Consider the following 19,459-nt stretch of genomic DNA (forward strand, 5'->3'; position numbering starts at 1 on the left):
GCTGTGACTTTAACCCCTCATCTAGCTGTGTCGTTGCACACTGTCTGATAACATCGGTGGCAAGTCTAAAAAAGACATTTTGAAGCTGTGAAAGCGCTGTAAGGAAGTGGGCTGAGTTACATCCACAGGTGAGGAGGTGGTCTGGGGACTGCAAACCTGCGCTGACCTGGAGGTGTTTTTCTGCAGAGACCCAGACGAGTCCACAGGAAGCTCTTGAGGTGGAGGGAGAAGAGCTCTGCTCAGGCCCTGGAGATGCACCTATGCAGGTAAAAGGCATAGAAGCTGGGGAAGGGTCCTGTTTCCAGTCCTGCCTTCTAGACCTTGATTCAGCAGAGCTGTGCTGGTGTTTCCCCTTGGGCAGCTGGGAGCTTGGATTTTTGCTGTTAGGATCCTGACAAACAGTTGCCTCTTCACTTTTTCTCCACTGCTTTGTAATTCCAGTCCCTTTTGGCTGGGGGCTGTTTGCAGCTGCTTCTGGAGCCTTTCAGTCTTGTAGCTGGAGAGAGTTGTTATAAATCCCAGCTTGTTCTTTTATACCACATACACTGCTGTGCTGGAGGATGCCATCCGTGGGGGTAGCAGTGCTGGTGCTTGCCCATGCGCAGAAATAATAGTGCTGTGATGGACAGCGATGCAAAGGGTCCCCAGGAGCTGTGAGGGGAGTCCTACAACACCTCAGTCACTTGTGTTGGGATGTGCTTTTCCATGTTACCGTCATCTGAACTTTGGTTTTCTCCACGCACCATTTCAAAGAGGCTGATAAAGAAGAGGTTCACTCAGAGACTGGGCTGCGATAAAGACAACATTGAAGTGCTGAGGGCTGGTGGTGGTTTGCAGTCCAGGCAGAATGACCTGAGCCCGGGACTGTTATTTTCTGTGCAGGAACAGTTCACAGGGAGCCCTGGCAGGGCCATCCTCATACCTCAGATGCAGATGTGCACTGTGTGGCTCCTTTCCCCGTTGTCACACCTGCACAGCAATTGCTTCGCAGCTGCCGCTGTGCCGATGTCTGACTTTAGTTCCTGCTTCTGATAAAACTCCCTTTGTCTATTAATTTAGAGAGCGATATCAAAGGGGTTGCCAAGTACTCCTCTGGCAGGGTACATGAATACAGAGTCGTACAGCTCTCAACAAGAGGACTCATTTGTGGAAAGCTCATTCTGGGAGTCTGCAGCTTGTACAGTGCGTCTGCAGTGCTGATGTCTCATAGTTGTGGGCCTCTTAATAAACCAGCTTCTGCTCTCATGTGCCTTTCATTCTGCAGGTATCTCCAAGCACTGTTTAGTCAATTAGAGACTGCAGCAGTGGGAGGCGGCGGGTCTGTGCAGAGCTGGGCAGCCACAGAAGCATGCTCACGACCATTTGGCTATGGCCAGGACGCTGCCCTGTGCCTTGTGCTTTGCAGAGGGTGCCTGGGTCTCACACCCCTGACTCAACAGTAGAAGGTGATCAGCACAGTGTTGGGAGTGGTGCAGTGGGGCTTCCTAGGGATTGTTTGTCAGCATTATCGTTGGCAGAAGGTATCATTCCAGAGCCTGCAGCCCTCCAGGAAGACAGCAGAAACAGCTACAGTGCATCAGCAGTTAGCATGGAGTGAGCACAGACCGCAGGGACTGACTTCTTCCTAGCAGATGCTGAGCCAGGACACAGTAGTCTTCTTGTTGAGCTCAGCCTCTAGCATTGCTCTTGGCTCACTGTTGGCTAGAAGTGCTATGTGTTGTAAGCAATTTCTTCTGCTGAAGAAGAGAGGCAACAGTCTCAGCCTCTGACAAGGGTGGTTGGTTCTGCAGTTGAGGTTTTCTAGACTGTTACAGCACTGTTTTGTACAAGCAGTTTTGGGACCGTGGTGTCTTTTGTTACAGAATGTTGCATTTCCATTTAAAATTAGTAATTTACCACCAAATGTAGGCGGGCAGGGTGTGCAGAATCAGAGATCTCCAAAGATTGCTTTAGAAATGGCAGCTAGAAGGAGCAGTGCCTGCTGCTTTTCCCATCATGTTTTTTCTGTGTGTTGTCTGACGAGGATAATGCAGGTTTGATCTGATCATTCATATCTGACACATCTTGTTTTTTATGACTCCTCTGTGTGACGCCCTACAGTGAGGACTTTGCAAGATGTAGGGACACTGAGATGTGAGAGGAAGGTATGAGTGCTAATGCTATGAGAGATGTACTTCAGCAGCCTGTGTTCAGCTGGGGGAACTCATGTGGCAGCTCCTCTGCAGAAATCCAGGGCAAAGAGCCTCCCTGGAAATGAGAGAGGTGTTCCTGGAGCTCGGTGCTGTGGCCTTTCAGCCAGTGTCTGGAAGAAAGGCATTTTGTGGGTTGAATTTTTATTTTGAGGCCCAGTCCTGCAATTCTTTGCATAGCTGGTCTGAGTCAACAAACCACCTTCCTTCCCTTTAAGACATAAAAATCAGGATCAGACCCTCATTTGGAAAGGCAAGTAATAAACTGAGTAATGTGACAAAGCACTCTGGTGGCACCGAGCATCTTGGCTGACCCCAATTACTGCTTCCCTGAAATTATACCATTGGAGGGAAGCAGACAGCAGTTTTGCTGCACACTGTCTACATGTCACTGCTTAGCCCTAACAGAAAACTCTCCTGTATTATTCTCCTATAGATTTCTTCTATGTGGTTAATATTTAAATAACTTTAAAATCACTGCAGGGAGGGAAAGGTTCTTTCTTAAATGTGGAGAAGTCTTGTAGCATGCCTGACTAGGCAGAGATCTAGTTATGAGTGAGATGGCAGCAGTCTGCTGCACCTTGGGAGCATCGGCAGTGTAGGGAGCAGGCTGTATCTCTGCGGGTGAGTAGTGAAGCACCTCTGCAGCTGTGTAACCAGTGCAGAAAGAGAGAGTATTGGTGAGTGGTAACAGCACCCAGAGAACAAACATGGGCTGTCACTTTGCCCTGATGAAAAGGTACTGCTAGTAATTCTTTGTGACATGGGTTTTTAATAGTGTTGCCTCTCTCCTTGATGTGTGCCCCCTCTGATGACTGCTCCAGCCACCTCCTCTAGAGAGGAGGAGCTTCCCAGTGATCTCCCCAGACTCCCTAAGAGCACATCCTTTCATCCTGGGGGAAGCTGTGTTCCCAGACAGTGCTGCCTGTGTAGCGCGGATCATGTCCAGAAACTGATGAGCACAACTCAGGTGTTGAACTCTTGCCTTGCCCCATGAATTTTCCATCAGTTTCGCTTCTGAGCTTTCCTGATTAATGGAAGCTTTGCCATTTTTCTGTGGTAGTACAGGTGATGGTTGCCTTAAATGGTATGCATGGCTGTGCAGGGAGGCTTCACTATGATTCAGAAGGACATACTGCCTTTGGAAGAAGAATTAGTTATTAGTGCTGCACAGTTTACTCAGCCAGTGGTGTTATTTCTGACCAGTGTATGATGAGGGAAGAATAAAACTTTCCAAGAAAAACTGAGTCTGTGGGAGGGTGACTCCCAGACAGCATGGAGCTCTGCAGCTGGGGAAAAGAAAGAGAAATGGCACAATTAACTGTCTGCCTAATTATTTCTTCTTTAGGCTGGTGGAGATGAAGACACTGACAAGGCGGTGGCTGAGCGCAGTCCTACCACTGCTGACCATGTGTTGTGCCCCATGTGCGATCAAGGCTTTCCCTCTGCAGAGATCGAGCCGCATGCCATGTACTGCAACGGTGTCATGGGACAGGAGGCTGGCAAGGACAGCCCAGGTCTGCCAAGAGAGTTGCTCTTTGTGTTTGTCCACTTCCCTGTTACTTGCAGCCCGATGCTTCAGTCTTGTGCCTCTCGGGATGTTTGGTGCATGGCCTGGCATGGAGGGAGGTTGTTCACTCTGGCTTGTTCCATCTCCAGGCTGGCCAGGAGAGTGTTAAAAGAGGTTCTTGTGTTTCCAGTGTCTCCTGCACAGGGACATCTTCTCTCTGGTTGACTTCATAATTCATGACATTATTAGTCCCTTGGAAAGTGTACAAACAGAATATAACCACAGGTTCCAGCCCTGGATGCTTCAGGCAGTAGGATAGATGTCATAGAACATATCTATTGTCTGTTCTGTTGAGGACCTGCAGAGAATCTGCCAGTGGTAGAAAATGGCAGCTCCTGAGCCACATGGGTGAGCATCCTCCAGGGTTCTTGAGAAAGGAGAGTGTTTTGTGCCACTCCAAGCACGGCCTGTGCTCTGCAGCGAGTCTGGCATTTGTATGTGCAAAAATGTCTTGTTCAGCTGCAAGAGATTACAGAAAAGTTTCCCTCTTGTTCCTCTAAAATTGCAGAATGATAGCTATCGATCTGGGAGCTTGGATTTTTCTCCTTCATGTGAAGTGAGGCATAGAAGCACAGTCAGAATGCCTATATTAATCCTCTTCAGTCTTCTCTGTATCAGTTTTCCATAGCCAACCTTTGTAGAGCTTAAGTGAACAAACAACACCGGTTGGTTATCAGCATACTCAGTAAGTTATGTTTTAGCTGCTGCTTGAAATGTAAAGTCTGTGTTAGCACAATGTCACGTAATATCGAAGTAATAGCTTGTAATAAGATTAACTTTTTAGGTTGTGAATATATAATTTTCAGTTACACACTGGGTTATTAAATGCAACCTTAATCTGTGATGTTTAAGCAATTTGAGCAAATCAGAGTTAGTACAAGAGCTGTAACTTCTGCTTTCCTCTAGGAGGAAGAAGTTTCACCATGTAATCTTAATGCAGAGTTGATGTAGTTTTAAAATACGAGGTTCCTGTTATACTAAATCTGTTGGGATATGACATAGGTCCTGTCAAGATAACAGGAGCCAGAGCTGTGGCTGATATTGCTTGGTGCTTAGTTTTGGTGGGGAGTTCTCTCTGCAGGCACAAACCAGCTGCTAATGCAAGTGTTCAGCTCCAGCAGATCACAAATTATCACAGTTCCTCTCCCATCCTCAACACTGATAAAGGTTTTATCTGTGCTAGAAAATGGAGCTGAATTTTTAGTGTGCCTTTTAGCAGGGATGTCTTTGGCCCTGTGATAATCGGGTCCCTGGTGTGGTTGGACTGTGAGTATATCCATTGATCCTGGGGAATCCTCACTGTGATCAGGAAAAGGCTTTGAATTCTGTGGCAGTGTGAGGAAATTTGTTCTTTCCTTTGGTGCTGGTGTTCCACAGGACAGAGTTCAAGGCTGGCCTTTCCACTCTGCTTCCAGACTGGTCTCCTTGGGGATGTTTGTAAGGGTAGTTAATTTGGAATTGCTACTCTGCTGTTCTGGCTTGTACAGAACAGTCTACCCATAAGAAAACCAGCCTGAACTAAAAGAGATTTTGGTCTGCAGCAATGGCTCTAAGCAGAGTGATGGTCTGGGGACAAAATCACAGTAATTTGGGTTTTCTATTGCCAGTTATTCTAGTTTTTTCTCTGTAGACACCAGGCTTTATTAGCCATAACAGTCTGTGATGCCAGTGCTGTTTGCACTAAGGCTGTCTGCAGGACAATTGGCTTCCTGGACCTGGAGCAGGACGTAATGTGGGTCACAATCCTGCCTAGCTTGTGGGGCACCTGGCTCCAGTTCCAAGTGCCTGTACAAAGGCAACAGTCACGCAAAGAGGTCTCAGCTGATGGGCTGGTCAGTGGGGTTTGAGTTCAATAGGCAGGGTTGATGTTCAGCTCTGTGCAGAGGCCAGAGAGTAGCTTGGCACAGCTGTGCAGGTACAAAAGGACTCTGCTTCCACTGCTGTTACCTTGGCATCCATCACTAGCACAAAATCCATAGGAAAATCTAATGCATGGGGAGAAAAAAAGAGGTGGGAGAGTTGTCTTCTGAAGCAAATGCCAGCGCCTGTGTGGGTCCAGAAGCTGTTCTCTACTGCTGCAGCGCTGCGTGCTCTTGGCTGGCTGCTGGTGTCTTGAGAGCACAGCAACAGCCTTGTGTGAGAGAAGAATCAAAGTTCTGCCCTCTAAGCCATGTCCTGATCTGTTAAGAAAAGACGGCTTCAGTTTGTCTTTGGTGCACTGAGTCAGGGGTGCCTGGTCTGTCTTTGGACTTACTAATTGGATTTATTCCTGATGTCTCTAGAACTGCAGATTATGCAGTCCTGCAGACTACAGCTGTCAGTGGGCTTCGTTTTATGGTTACAAAAGGGTGGGTCCTTGCTGGTTTTACTTCTCTTCATCCTTCTTGTAATCATGCACCAAAGTCTTTCAGTGTTACCTATCAGGAGGCCAGCTCAGCCTGGCTGATATTTAAGGACAGGTTTTCAAATGAGGTAGCTGGGCAAGATTAGGAGCTGTTTCCCTCACATATGTACATGGTTGCCCTGGCCAGATGCCCAGAACACCACATACCTGGGCAGGATGAAAATCTGCTCATGAATTTCCATTTTCCTGTGGTCTGAGTAAACAACAAAGAGGAGCCTGCTGTTGCTGTTGTACCAGGCTAGGGGAGGTTCGGGTCACAGGTTTCCAGCTCAGTGACTGGTGCTAATTCCAAGTGAAGGAGTGGAGCCATGGAAGCACTGTGCCAGCTCACTCTTCCTGCATGCACTTACTGAAGAGTTTGCTTGTGTGACATGGGAGTGCTGGAGTCACTGCATCTCCTGCTGCTGCCAAGCAGGAGTCTGCTGGTCTCAGTCTGGAAGTGAGTCTTGGCTGATACTGAGTACAGCAAATGGTCTTGAGCTTTGTGACATGCTCTGTTCCTCTTGCCCTTCATCTACATGCTCCAACCTCTTAGTTCCCAAGTGATCCCAGGAAAATGAGCATTTGGTATATCCCTTCCTCCCAAAGCCTCAAGTGCAACCTGATGTCAGTCTTCAGCAGCAGCACTGGTGCTGTTGAAAAGCTCCTGACATCAATAGAAGTGGCACTGACGCAGCAGAAAGAGTAACAGAAGGGATGCAGAAGAAAGCTTCATCACTTCTGAGAAGGGACAAGATGCCGGTGGGCCTGTCTGTGGTAGAATCCTGCACAGAAAGTGGAACGGCTGGTGGTGACAGTGAGGAGGAGCCTGGTGGGTCAGCCAAAAGTGCCAAGCCAGGGAGCAGGTTGTTCTTGAGCTACAGAGTGTGTTTGACCCAGCAAAGAGCATTGCACCTGGGAGAGTTACAAGGCTTCTGTCACACACTGGGTCAGCACCGCTCTGTGGTGGGGATTTTCCCCATGGCATGTCTTCTCCAGTGTTCTGAAGACTCTTTCTGCAGGTGAGCACCATGTTTTGTGAGGGGTTGTGCCTCACCAGCCAGCCCTGTTCTCTCTCCTATGCCTCTGCTTCCAGCAGCACAGCTGGGGGGCTTCCCATGGGTAGATGCAAAGCTGGGCCCAGATATCTCTGATGGGGCCATTATGTCAGATGTGTTCACTGCTTTTGGAAGGAGCTAGAACTGATTAGCACCTGAGCTGGTGCATGAGGCTCCCGAGGCAGTGTTAAACGAACATTAACAAGTGCATGCTGATTTGGAGAACGGCTCTCACCATGCTGTCAAACGCACATATGAGTTGGGCTGTTGGGAGGCTGGAGTGGCCTGGGGGGTGGCTGCTGTTATCAGTCCTCCATGTCAGGCTGCCACTTCGAATCTGGGCCAGGCCAAGTCAAAGAGAAATGTCCGCCTCAGTGCCTGCGAGAAATGAGCTGTTGGTATTGGTCATCGCCTACAAGACAATACCAACGTTCAAGGAAACCCTCGAGCTTTGTTCTTCAGCGTGGATGTCTCTCATCAGCCCCAACAGCTCCTGAGCATCTTGCAGTGCATTTGCTCGTTGTGGCTGCAGATCAGTGATTGCTCCTAAGGGATAGGCCATGTTGTATCAGCATCATGGATAGATATTAGGATTGTCTAACTCTAGAAGTGAAGTTTTCCTAAAACTCTGAAGGATCTCCTTTGTTCTCTGCAAAATCTTTTGTGTCCCTTTATGACAGATGATTTGCCAACAATAAGAGGTTTGTCATGCTTATACCTTCAGTTCAGACCTTTCTCCTAATGAGAGTATGGGAAGCAATGTTACTGGGCTGTAAAATAGCTCCCTGCATTGTCCCCTTAGCCAGTTTGCCCAAGAGTACTTACTGTGGCAGCTGTTTTGGAGCTGGAGTTCTGAACATCCCTGGCGAGGCAGGCTAAGCTATCTGATATGTTCCCTGAGGAGCTTTGCTGGTGGCATGTCAACAGGAATATGCTGAGAGGAATTCAACTGAAAGAGAACACTCTGGCATGCTCCCTGCAGATGCCTGAAGAGCAGGTTTGGGAAGGCTGCTGGGGCTTGCTGAAGGAACAAATTGTTGGTCCCATCATCATGCTGGTCAGCCAGGATCTTGCTAGCCAGCCACGTGCTGGAGCAGCTGTGCTGGAGCACTGCTGATGCTTAGCCCTGGTAGAGATCTTCACTCAGAGCCCCCACAGAGCTCTACACAGACAATAGATCACCCCCAGTTCACATGGGTGAGTGCAGGCTGATTGTTGTAACCTTCCCTTTCCAGCATGAGCTCTTCCTACCACACCTTCAGAAGGGTCTTGAGCCTCTGCACAGCCCCTCTTAGCTCTCCTTACCTAGCTGCCAGTTACCACGCTCCCTCCTGCAGCAGGCAGGGTGCTCAGTTCGGCAGGGCCAGGGCTGTGCTGCTGGAGCAGCTGTGTAGCTCTCCTCCCAGGCTGTTGCACTGCTGCAGTCAGCTTTAAAATGACTGTAAACTACATATTGTTGATCCAGCTGCTTCTGCCAGAAGACAAGTTACAGTGTGAAATGGCTCCTGGCTCCCGGGAAGAAGTATGGGGGGATACTTCTGCAGTATCCCCCTTGGAAAAGGGAGAATTGGCCAGCTACCTCTTCTGCAGGGAAAGGACCCTGCCTGTCCCAGTGCAGTATTTCTTTGCCTCTACCATCACTTCTACTGCAGCTTTGAGTGGAAGTGATTGAAACTTGTTGCATTCAGGCATGGTGTAGGGGTGCTTTTGGGGTGGATGGCAGGTAACCAACCCTTCCTGTCTCTTCCAGTGCTCACCCGGCGTCAGAGAGAAGCAAGAAGTAAAGCAGCCAGCAGTGACAGCGGCCAGTCATCCTTAGACATTGACAAGTAAGTAGGTATGCTTGCCTCTCCAAGATTGTTTCTGTGCTTCCATTCTAGCTTGCCTGTGGATGTCTTTATTCCTGTAGAAATGCTGGCCATTGGAAACAGCAATGTTTCCCTAAGAAATTGCCTTCCCTCATTGCCTCTGTTGTAGTGTGGCTATATTTAAACCAAAGCAAGAGGAATTTGCTGTTCTCAGATTGTTTATTTTTGCACTGATTTCCCTTCAGCCCAATCCATGGCGGGTCAGGGGTACATGGTCTCTGGCCATGGTTGGAGGGAGCTGTGTAGCTAAAATGGTGCTAACTCAGCCAGTTTCTAATAGGAGATTTGAGCTTGGTAACCCTGGGATAAGAAGGGGCTAGGACAGGGAGGCTGTCAATATGGCACCTGTAGTGATATTCTTAATTAAATTAGACTTTCAGAATAGCAGTGGCTTTGTTTAATGTCTTTCCATGCAGCCCCTCCTCCTGCCACCCACACAAAGCATCATAAGAGAGGATCTGACAGTAAAATCCCTGCTATGGAAGCAATTTTGCTGTTACAAACAGTGGATGGCAACATCACTAATGGAATTAGGCTAATTATAGAGAGGACAGCTTCTGTTTAGACACATTATCTGGGTAATCAGCACTGACTGGAAAGAAAATACAGGAAAAGTACTGCAGAGTTTTGCTTGATGGGGGCTCTCCAAAAGCGTTTTAGAGCCTGGGGTGAGTTTTACTATGAGAGCACTGCTCATCAAACTGAACACAGTGCTGCTGGGGCTGGTCCCTGGGGATTTGTCTCTTCTTGGAGATGGTCCATTCCTGAATAGCTCCGTGGCTGGATACTCCCTTCCTGAAGAGCCAGTGCCCTCCTGCATGGTTCAGTCCCTGCCGACAGCCAGTGTGGAATCGAGTGTAGGTGTGTAAACCCGTGCCTGAGCCTCACCTCCTTTCAGCCAGGATAATTCTGTTCCCAGGCACACTTGGGAAGGGGGGACAGGGATGTCCTGCATGAGCTTGGGCTCTTCTACACAAATGAATGGGTTTGAGGAGCACACTGTGCCAGCCCCCCAGCAGGAGCGAGTGCTCTGCATTCCTCTCCCAGCGTGGCATGATGTAAAATGGAGACAGTGCAGAGAAAGACTTGATTTACTAGTCAGACAAGTTCATCCAGCCCTGGTAAAATGTCTCTCTGATTTAACACACTTGGTTTGCTTTTCAGGCAGAATTTAACTCCCCTTTGCAAAGCCCTTGCACTTCATTTCTGTGGATTTTGACAGGGTGCTTTATGTCTGGGGAGAAATCAGCGGTGTTTGAGATAGTTAGATGAGCAGATTTGATTACTGTCCCGCTGCTGCAGCAGCAGGATACAGAGGAACAGGCAGGGAAAACTGATAATCACTCAGTCTTTGCGATTGGTGCTGGCCTGACCCCACTGAGCAAGGCTTGATCTGGTGACATGTCTTCTCTGTGGTGTGGCCTGGAGGAGGAAAGTCACTGCTGGTGGCTGGGAGCCCAGTGCAGGGTGAATCCTAATGTGGTGCTCTGTCCTTTGCTGCCTGGCAGGTGTGAGAAGTGCTACCTCTGTAAGTCACTGGTGCCACTGCTGCAGTATCAGAGGCATGTGGACAGCTGCCTTCAGGCTGCTAGGCAAGCTCAGGGAACCAGGAGGCTGCGAAGAGCCAAGGTGAGGGGCAACCCTGCAGACCATCTCCTTTGCTTTGCGCTGGGTTTGGGGCTGGGTTGGCAGCAGAAGCTGTTTCCCTGGTTGATGGGATGAGCCGACCTGGTGTAGGATTGCCTATCTCTGCGGGCTGCTGTGGCCAGACAACTCGTTGCCCTCCTTCCCACGACACTCTGTGAGAGCATGGAGCTGTCCCAGGGGTGAGCTAATCCAGCAGAGCTGCCAGTAACCTCTCCAGCAGGCAGACAGCCAGCACTGTCCCGCTGCCAGACAGCACGCCTCAGTCTTGCAGGCTTCCTCATCTGAATATAGATGGAGGGCAGTGTCAGGGTGACAAGCCTATCTGGCTTGATCCACAAGCCCTTTCCCATGGGGAAGGCTTCAGAGCCAGAGCAAGGGGAACCACTCGGTGCTGAGAGCAAACTGTAGCATCCCAGGGGAGACGTGGAGGTGTGTGGGACGTGCCTCTCTAGAGGAGGTGGGAGGCAGGAGTATGGGTAGCAGCTTGTTTATGGGCAGTCATCAGGTGTTGGTCCCCACCGTGTTGTTCCACTTTGGTGATCCCAATGGAGCGCAGAGGGGGTCCTTCCAAGCCTTCCTGCTGGTTCCTGCGGGCAAAGCCCCAATGCCACAGCTTTGCCTGCGCTCAGAAATGTGATTCTCAGCATGAAGATGCAACATGATGTCTTAGTTTCATATAATCCCTTAAATCCATCACAGGCCTCAGCCCTCTGGGGATTCAGATGCAAATGATGAGATTTCTGGTGGATGATTTTGGCTGGGATACAGCCAAGTGCTGTGGTTCAGAGTACTGCAGGGCACGGCTGCTCCTGCATGTGACCAGCTCTGTGGGGGGGTGTTTGGCTCTGTCCCTGTGCCCCACAGCCAACTGCTGTGTAGGGTCCTGTACATAGGCACAGGCACGGGGTATGGGGGAAGGTGCTGGAGCTGGGTGGCCATTTGGGACAGCTCAGCAAGGGTCTGTCCCAAGGTGGCAGGTCACCAGGGGAGCAGGTCATGCTGGGCATGGGCTGAGCTGTTAGAAAGCTTCCTAGTGGCATTGCTGGCCTTGCAGGTTCCTGCCACAGCACATTTTGGGGTGCTTTGCAGCCCCAACCCTGCAGCCAGGATGCCAGTACCTTCTAGAGCATTGCTAGAGTCAGGGAGCAGCCAGGCCAAGCGGTCTTGTCTTAGCCTGCATGACCAGAGCAGCTGCATCTTGCCAGGGGCTGAGAGAGGGAGCACAAGATGTGTGTTCCTCTTCTGGCTGTTCCCTGTAGAAAGGCCTTTTCCTCCAGCACCAAGCCCCTACGCACTCGGGGCTTGGATGGAGCAGGATGGAGCCTTGGAGTGCAGTGCTGCGGATGTGCCCGAACCATGGCAGAGCCCCTGTGACAGCCATGTGCTCACTGGCTGGGCTTGGGGGTGGCTTCCTGCACCCCAGCCTCCCTCCTTACCATGCTCTGCTTTATTATCTGCCTTTGGTTGCCTTTGATCAGGAACCGGGCAGGCTGAGAATGGGGCAGTGCCCTTCCCGTTGGTGACTAGCTGTGCTCAGCTGGAAGCCCTGGAAATGCAGCATTCCCTCTTGTACCCAGCTGGACCCCATGGACTGGGGGAGCATGGGGCTACCCTGTCTTTGGGGTTCCCTTGTGGCAGCACTATGTGACTGTGTTTCTTTCTCCTTGCCAGGATGTTGGAAGACAGGAGAGGGGACTCCTCAGGATGCTGGAGCTCTCAGAGAGCAAGTCTGCAGGTGGGAAGCTGCTCTCTGTGCCTGGCTGGCTCAGAGCTTCTCTTTCCCAGCTCTCCCTGTTAGGTCCCACTCAGCCTGGACTGTGCTGTGACAGCAAATTCCTTTTGAAGGGGTCTGTAATTCCTGAGCAGAGCATGAGGCTGGGGCTTAGCTGGTTGTCAGCAGCACCCAGCTGGCTGCGCACATCCCTGCCTCTGCCCACTGGACCGGTGCCACGACCCAGAGCCTTCGCAGGGCTAAGGGTGTGCTCAGAGCCATTGCACCAAGAGATGTCCAGCTTCCTGAGGGGGTGGCAGGGTGCTGCTGTCCCTGCCTGCACACTCGTGCTTCCCTCCATGGATCCAAGCACAAGAGGAGAGGAGCAGGGAGAAATGCTCTCAGCAGCACCCTCCTCCCTTGCTCATGGCTCACGACAAAGGGCAGCCAGGCAGGACTGACTTGTGCTCTTGTTGCAGGTGCTGATGCGGGGACCCCCCTCTCTGGACTAGGAGACCAACAGTCCCCTCCTGCTCGCCCAGCCAGAGCCAGGGGGCCGGTGGGGAACAGCCCCACCTCCCTTCAGCACCTTCCCTTCACCATCTCCCCTGTGAAACCCAGCGTCTCCTCAGAAGCCACAGACTGCGTTGTAGACTTGGAGCCGCACGCGGCTCTTTGCCTGGGCAGCCAGCAGCAGACCAAAGGCTGCCGGCGGAGGAAGCACAAGTTCTGAGGCTGCCGTGGGCAGCAGATCCCCTCCATGGCACCGTGCCCCTGTTCTAGCGCAGCCCCATTCTCCCCCCCCCCCTTTTCTATGTTTTGTACGACCTGTGCAGGGAGCGCTGGGTGGAGCCGTGACTGTGTTTTATAGGTGCCTGTGCAGCTTTGCTCTCTGTTAAAGAAATGGAAATATATTTATGTATGTTTTTATGAAACTGCAGCAACACCGGGGAGCTGTGCTGTCTTTCTCTGGGGAAACAGGAGGCACTGAAGGGAGGAGAGGAGGAACGGCACACTGTGCATCCAAATTCACGCTTCCACAGCCTGTCCCTGGGCTCTGGGGGGATGCTGTGAGCCCAGGGGCCTCCTGAGCAGGGGCTACAGTGCCCAGCTCTGTGGGGACGGGCACTGTGGGGAAAGGACACCTCCGTGTCAGCTGCCTGCTGCAGCCAGCGGATGTGGAGACCAGTGTGACAGCGATGTCCCTGTGTCCTTGGTGGCTTCCCTGGCTGCCGTGTGCCCGGAGCCCGCTGCCCGGGGGGGAGGATGGAGGAGCCTGGGCTGGGCTGTGTTGTCCCCCGTTCCCCAGGAGCACTGTCGCCCTGCTGTAGAGCCCCTTGCTAGGAACCGCGTGGATGTCTCCTTATTGCGCCGCTTAATTAACGCGGGGCCAATTAAAGCTGGGATCCGAACTCGGCGCTGACGGCAGCCCAGGCGCTGCCGCGGGGAGCGGGACCGGCCCGTGGGGCGGGGGGGGTTCGCCCGTTGTCCACGGCGGGGCGAGCGGCTCGGCGGGCCGGCCAATGGCGGGCAGGGGCGCCCGAGGGTGCCGTTCCTGTCGCCAGGGCAACGGCGGCGGCGTTGGCAACGGTACCGCCGGGCCTCTGCCACCGGCCGTCCGCCATGGGCAGCGCGGAGCGGCGCGGCGCTACGGGCAGGGCGCCCTGGAGCTCCCAGGAGCAGAGCACCGCTAGCGCCGCTGCGCGCAGCCTCCCGCGGCGGGCCTTGGGCTCGATGGACCGAGGCAGACTGCCCGTGCACCGGTGAGGGGCTCCGGCCCGCCGGCGGCCGAGCGACGCTGGGAGTGGGGAAGCCGCGTTCGGGGCCGGGGATGGGGCTCAGCAGGCTCCCCTTCTGCCCTCCGGGCGGGGCACAGACCAGCCTCCGGCCTCCCGCAGGTTGAGCAGACAGGCGGGCAGGGTGAGGCAGGGGCAGCCCCTTTAATCCCCTGGCCCCCATCGGCGTCATGGGGCGCCGCTGCCTCCTCTACCTCCGACTGCCGGGTCACAGTCGCGATAGACACTGCAAAGCCACGATGCTGCTGAGGCTGTGACCCTGCAGAGGCGAAGTGGGAGGCAGAGTCGGGGATGGGCCCCAAAACCCTGCTCGGGACTGGGCAGGCCGGAGCCCTGTTCCCCTGCGGGCTGGGGATCCGCGTTTGACACCAGCTCCCTCCACACAGGCCCTCACTGAGCCAACAGCCGGACCAGCGAAGCAATTCTGCCGGCTCCCCGGTAAGGCACATCCCTGCCTCGCACCCTGCAAGAGGCATCCCCTGCCCTTCAGACCTGCCCTAAGGTCCAGGCTCATTGTCCCCAGGTACAGAAAGCCCTGCGGGCACTCACCGTCCCGCTGGAGACGCTGCAGGTGCTGAAGGGCCACATGATGCAGGACATGCGCAAGGGGCTGAGCCGCCAGATGCATGCGCAGGCCACCATGCAGATGCTGCCCACCTTCATCTGCTCCATGCCCGATGGCACCGGTAAGGTAGCCAGTCCTGGCGATGGGCCGCTTTGCTACCTACAGCCCCACATGCCTCCTGGGACTTGGCCTTGGGGTGCTGGGGAGGGGTGCACTGGTGTCTGGTCCATGCACTGCCCTTGCACTGCCTCTGCCAGTCCCTGGTGCAGGACCAGAGGCCAGGAGCTGGTTCTCTTGTCTCCTGTGATTGTCTCAGGCTCTCAGGAGCCTCCCCCATGGATGGGAGACTGTCCCTGGGACAGGTTAAGGGGCAGATTATAGGGGATCTGCCCCAGCAAAGGTCTCTGCCTGACACCACCTCTGCTCCCCCATAGAGAAGGGTGACTTGCTGGTGGTGGAGCTGTGCCAGAACTACGTCCGGACCCTCTGTGTAACCCTTTTGGGTGACGGGAACCAGAGACCTCAAGTGATGTACAAGATCTTTGACATACCGATGAACATCACGCAGGGCAAGGGGGAAGCGGTATGAGGAGGCCATGGCACAGGGTGGCTGGTGATGGGCTGCCCAGCACCATGGCGGCTCGGCAGGGGTCCGGGACTGCCTCCCACAGGGTGGGTGCTGGGTAAGGGGTGCAGCCTGTCACCCCCGGCCATGCCTTTGCAGCTCTTTGGCTTCATTGCAAAATGCTTGCACCAGTTCCTGGCTGGCCTCAGCAGCCTCCAGCGTCGCTTCCCCTTGGGCTTTGTCTTCCCCTTCAGCTGCAAGCAGACGCAGCTGGACAAGGTGGGTGGGATAACCCTGACCTGGGTCTGCGGCCGCCTCATGCCCAGCACATCACTGGTGCTGGAGGCCAACAGCTCAGCCATGTGCTCCCCACAGGCAGAACTCATCTCCTGGTCCAAGGGCTTCAAGTGCACTGATGTGGAGGGGAAGGACGTTGTGCAGTTGCTGCAGTCAGCCATCAACAAGGAAGAGGTGGGGGGGCCACGAGGTGAGGGGGCCTGGCTGGGAGCTGCCCCCATGGAGGGGCTAATGATGCTCTCTCTTTGCTCCTGGCCAGCTCTATGTGGATGTTGTTGCTCTGATGAACGATACCGTGGGCACCATGATGACCTCCAGCAAGGATGATAAGGCCTGTGAGGTTGCCATCATTGTAGGTGAGCAGTGGGCATCCCCCATGCCAGGGGGTGGTACTGGGGGAGGGAGTGCACCAGTGCTCACACCCACCACCCCCCACAGACGTGGGCACCAACAGCTGTTTCATGGCTGAGGCACAACTGGTCGAGATGGTGGAGGAGACCAGCGGGAGGATGTGCATCAACACCGAGTGGGGCTGCTTCGGGGACGATACCACCCTAAGTGGCATCGTGACCACCTATGACCAACGCGTGGACAAGGAATCCTCCAACCCTGGGAAGAAGAGGTGCTCCCACCCCCCAGTGAGGGCAGGGTCCCCAGGGCTCCTTGTCCACCCCTGGGCAAATCAGGCCCCACTAACAGGAGCACATGGCTCCCTGCGCTGCTCCTACATGCTTTCAAGGGGCCAAGAGGTGCCAGGTGGGGCACAACTGACCCCCATGCTGGCTGCACACAGATTTGAGAAGCTGGTGAGCAGCCTCTATCTGGGGGAGATCGTCCGGCACGTGCTGATCACCCTGGCTGCTGAGAAAGCGATCTTCACGGGGAGCAATACTGGCATCCTGAGGAACAAGAATGTGCTCAAGACCCATCAGGTCCTGGAGATCATCAAGTGAGTGTCTGGGGACCAGGAGCTGCTCTGGCTGGGAGGCGAGGCGGGTGATGGGGAGGACATAACCAGCACGGTGTCCTCCCTTGCAGCCACGAGGATGGCATGGCCAAGACAAGGAGCACGCTGGAGACTCTGGGACTGCAGCCGAACGAGCGGGATTGCTGCCGGGTGCAGCAGGTCTGCCGAGTGGTGGTGAGCCGCTCTGCCGCGCTCTGTGCCGCAGGGCTGGCTGCCATCCTCACACACATGTGCCAGAGCCGGGAGCTGGAGCAGCTCTCCGTCAACATTGGGGTGGATGGCGAGTTGTACCGGGACCACACCAGGTGAGGAGGGTCACGGGGCTCCCACCCCGGTGGGGTGCTTCACACCCGGCCTTTGCCATGCTCTTCTTCCTCTGGCAGGTTTGGGGAGATCCTGCAGAGCGTGACAGGGCTGCTGGCCCCGGAGTGCACGATCACCCTCCTGCCCTCAGTGGATGGGACCGGGCGCGGGGCAGCCATCGTGACAGCAGTGGCTCTGCGCCTGGCGGAGCAGCGCCGGGAGGTGGATCGGCTGCTGTCCCCACTGCGGCTCAGCCACTCTGACCTGCAGCGTGTCCAGGCGCTCATGAGGGAGGAGATGGACCTGGGGCTGGGCAAGGAGACCAATGCCAGATCCTCCGTCCGCATGCTGCCCACCTATGTCCGTGCCACGCCTGATGGCACCGGTGAGGGCTGGGGGCCTGGGGAAGGGGGTGCAAGGTGGCTGTGGCCCTGCTGATGCCCCGTGTTGGTGCCCTGCAGAGCGAGGTGAATTCCTGGCGCTGGACCTGGGGGGAACCAACTTCCGGGTGCTGGTGGTGCGTGTGGCGGAGGACAGCATCCGCATGGCCAGCGAGATCTATGTCATCCCAACCTCCATCGTACAGGGCACTGGTGTGGCGGTGAGGCTGAGAATCTGTGCCGAAGGAGAGGGAGAAAGGATGGGAATTGCCTCCCCCCTCACTGCCCATGGGCCTGGGGTGGGGCTGGGAGAGCCCCTGCGGCATCACCCCAGCCTGGGCCCTGCTGACCATGTTTCCTCTCCACAGCTCTTCAACCACATCATTGAGTGCATCATGGACTTCCAGCTGAAGCAGGACCTGACAGAGCAGATCCTGCCACTTGGCTTCACCTTCTCCTTCCCCTGCCAGCAGCTGGGCTTGGATAAGGTGAGGGGATGGCTCCAGACCCTGAGGATGGGGAGGGCCCCAGGGTGCAAGGCAGCTGCCCAGCCTCTGCTCCTACCTCCCTTGCAGGCAGTGCTGCTGAACTGGACCAAAGGCTTCAACGCCTCAGGCTGTGTGGGACAGGATGTGGTCCAGCTGCTGCGGGATGCTGCCCAGCGCAAAGAGGTAGGGAAGGGCTTGGGTACAGTTGTCTGTCCCCAGGGTGTCACCCTGCACCCAGGCAGTGCCACTAAGCCACATACGTCCCCATCTCTGGTTTGGCAGAACTTTGCTCTGAATGTGGTAGCTGTGGTCAACGACACAGTGGGAACCATGATGTCCTGCGGCTATGACGACCCTAAATGTGAAATCGGCCTCATTGTAGGTGAGGAGCACTGCTGCACTCAGGGGTCTCCCATCCCCTCATCACCACCCCAGCCCGTGTGGCATGGCCGCAGGGTGCCAAGCAGCTCTGCAGAGCCGTGGTGGGGGTGACACCAGCACTGGGCCCGCAGGGACAGGGACCAATGCCTGCTACATGGAGGAAATGCGGAACGTGGGCACTGTGGAGGGGAATGATGGCCGCATGTGCATCAACATGGAGTGGGGGGCCTTCGGGGACAATGGCTGCCTGGACCACATCTTCACCACATTCGACCGGATGGTGGACGAGAAAACCATCAACCCGGGCAAGCAGAGGTGGGTGAAGGCCCCGGGGCACACCCAGGGGTTGCTGTGCTCAGCTAAGGCTGTGTCTGGGGTAGGTTCGAGAAGCTCATCAGCGGCATGTACCTGGGGGAGATTGTGCGCTACATCCTGCTGGCAATGGTGGAGAAACGGGTCCTGTTCCATGGGAAGCCCTGCCCCAAGCTCCAGACCAAGGACATCTTCCAGACCAAGTTCCTCTCCACCATCGAGATGTGAGTGCTGGGCTTCAGCAAGTTCCCTGAGCCCGGGGTGGGAGGGTGTGAAGCCAGAGCCCAGGGAGAGTGGCCACACTGCACTGATGTGGCACATGCAGGTGATGCCATCTCCTGCCTGTGGGATGGGGACAGTGATGGGGACAGTGGTGCTAATGGTGCCACTGGTCCGGGGCAGCGATGGGCTGGCCCTGCGAAAGGTACTGGCCATACTGCGGGACCTGGATCTGCACGCCAGCTTTGAGGACAGTGTACTGGTGCGGGAGGTGTGCCAGACCGTGTCCCTGCGGGCGGCCCAGCTCTGTGCTGCCGGCATGGCCGCTGTGGTGGAGAAGATGCGGGAGAACCGGGGCCTGGACCAGCTGGTTGTCACCGTTGGGGTGGACGGAACCTTGTACAAGATGCACCCGCAGTGAGTGGGGACGGGAGTGGCGGGCACCCACCGGGGACCCTTGCCTTATGACAGGGGTGTGGGGGAACACGGGGCGCATGGAGGGGGGGACACCAGCCTTCACCATTCCCTCCTGTGCCTCCAGCTTCTCTCAGAACCTCCAGCAGACGCTGCAGGTCCTGGCACCCAAGTGCACCGTCACTTTCCTGCAGTCGGAGGATGGCTCGGGGAAAGGGGCTGCGCTCGTGGCAGCCGTGGCCTGCCGCAAAGCCGGGCCCTAGGCACAGGCACCATTGCCATTGCCATCACCCCAATAAAGTGCTTTTCTCCACACCTCTGCCTCCTGGGGGTTCACGGGGAGGGC

At 54.8% G+C, this 19,459-nt stretch overlaps 2 protein-coding genes across 8 annotated transcripts in view; both read left to right on the plus strand.

Moving 5' to 3' along the window:
• Window positions 1-13,372, plus strand: part of UIMC1 (ubiquitin interaction motif containing 1) — a 38,424-nt gene extending 25,052 nt beyond the window's left edge. For 4 of the 7 annotated variants that reach the window (XM_057412023.1, XM_057412026.1, XM_057412025.1 and 1 more), the window contains 6 exons: window positions 187-266; window positions 3,538-3,706; window positions 8,951-9,029; window positions 10,577-10,697; window positions 12,387-12,450; window positions 12,906-13,372. In XM_057412023.1, the coding sequence (XP_057268006.1) occupies window positions 187-266; window positions 3,538-3,706; window positions 8,951-9,029; window positions 10,577-10,697; window positions 12,387-12,450; window positions 12,906-13,159 (767 nt within the window). In that variant the 3' untranslated portion in view covers window positions 13,160-13,372. Of the gene's footprint in view, window positions 1-186; window positions 267-3,537; window positions 3,707-8,950; window positions 9,038-10,576; window positions 10,699-12,386; window positions 12,451-12,905 lie in introns of those variants that run through there. The other 3 variants (XM_057412027.1, XM_057412029.1, XM_057412028.1) reach the window with 3 other exon arrangements.
• A 662-nt stretch (window positions 13,373-14,034) lies between these two features.
• On the plus strand, window positions 14,035-19,428 carry HK3 (hexokinase 3). The gene is made up of 19 exons (XM_057412019.1): window positions 14,035-14,189; window positions 14,609-14,660; window positions 14,746-14,908; window positions 15,222-15,370; window positions 15,512-15,631; window positions 15,728-15,823; window positions 15,909-16,005; window positions 16,088-16,271; window positions 16,443-16,598; window positions 16,688-16,921; window positions 17,000-17,304; window positions 17,381-17,520; window positions 17,668-17,787; window positions 17,875-17,970; window positions 18,070-18,169; window positions 18,300-18,483; window positions 18,549-18,704; window positions 18,883-19,116; window positions 19,241-19,428. Exons 1-19 carry the CDS (start codon window positions 14,050-14,052, stop codon window positions 19,374-19,376), a joined length of 2,862 nt encoding a protein of 953 aa, XP_057268002.1. The 5' UTR covers window positions 14,035-14,049; the 3' UTR covers window positions 19,377-19,428.
• The last annotated feature ends 31 nt before the right edge of the window (window positions 19,429-19,459 follow it).

The sequence above is a fragment of the Pezoporus wallicus genome, unplaced genomic scaffold (assembly GCF_028554395.1).
Source record: "Pezoporus wallicus isolate ANWC-B61680 ecotype Strahan unplaced genomic scaffold, APGP_CSIRO_Pwel_v1 contig_6354, whole genome shotgun sequence".
Lineage (NCBI taxonomy): Eukaryota > Metazoa > Chordata > Aves > Psittaciformes > Psittacidae > Pezoporus > Pezoporus wallicus.

Bases quoted from the DNA above. Each gene is read 5' to 3' on its own strand.
- HK3 (XM_057412019.1), top strand. From the start codon at position 14,050: ATGGGCAGCGCGGAGCGGCGCGGCGCTACGGGCAGGGCGCCCTGGAGC. The intron at 17,788-17,874 runs GTGAGGGGATGG...CCTCCCTTGCAG, and splicing joins AGCAGCTGGGCTTGGATAAG to GCAGTGCTGCTGAACTGGAC. The intron at 18,705-18,882 runs GTGAGTGCTGGG...GGTCCGGGGCAG, and splicing joins TTCCTCTCCACCATCGAGAT to CGATGGGCTGGCCCTGCGAA.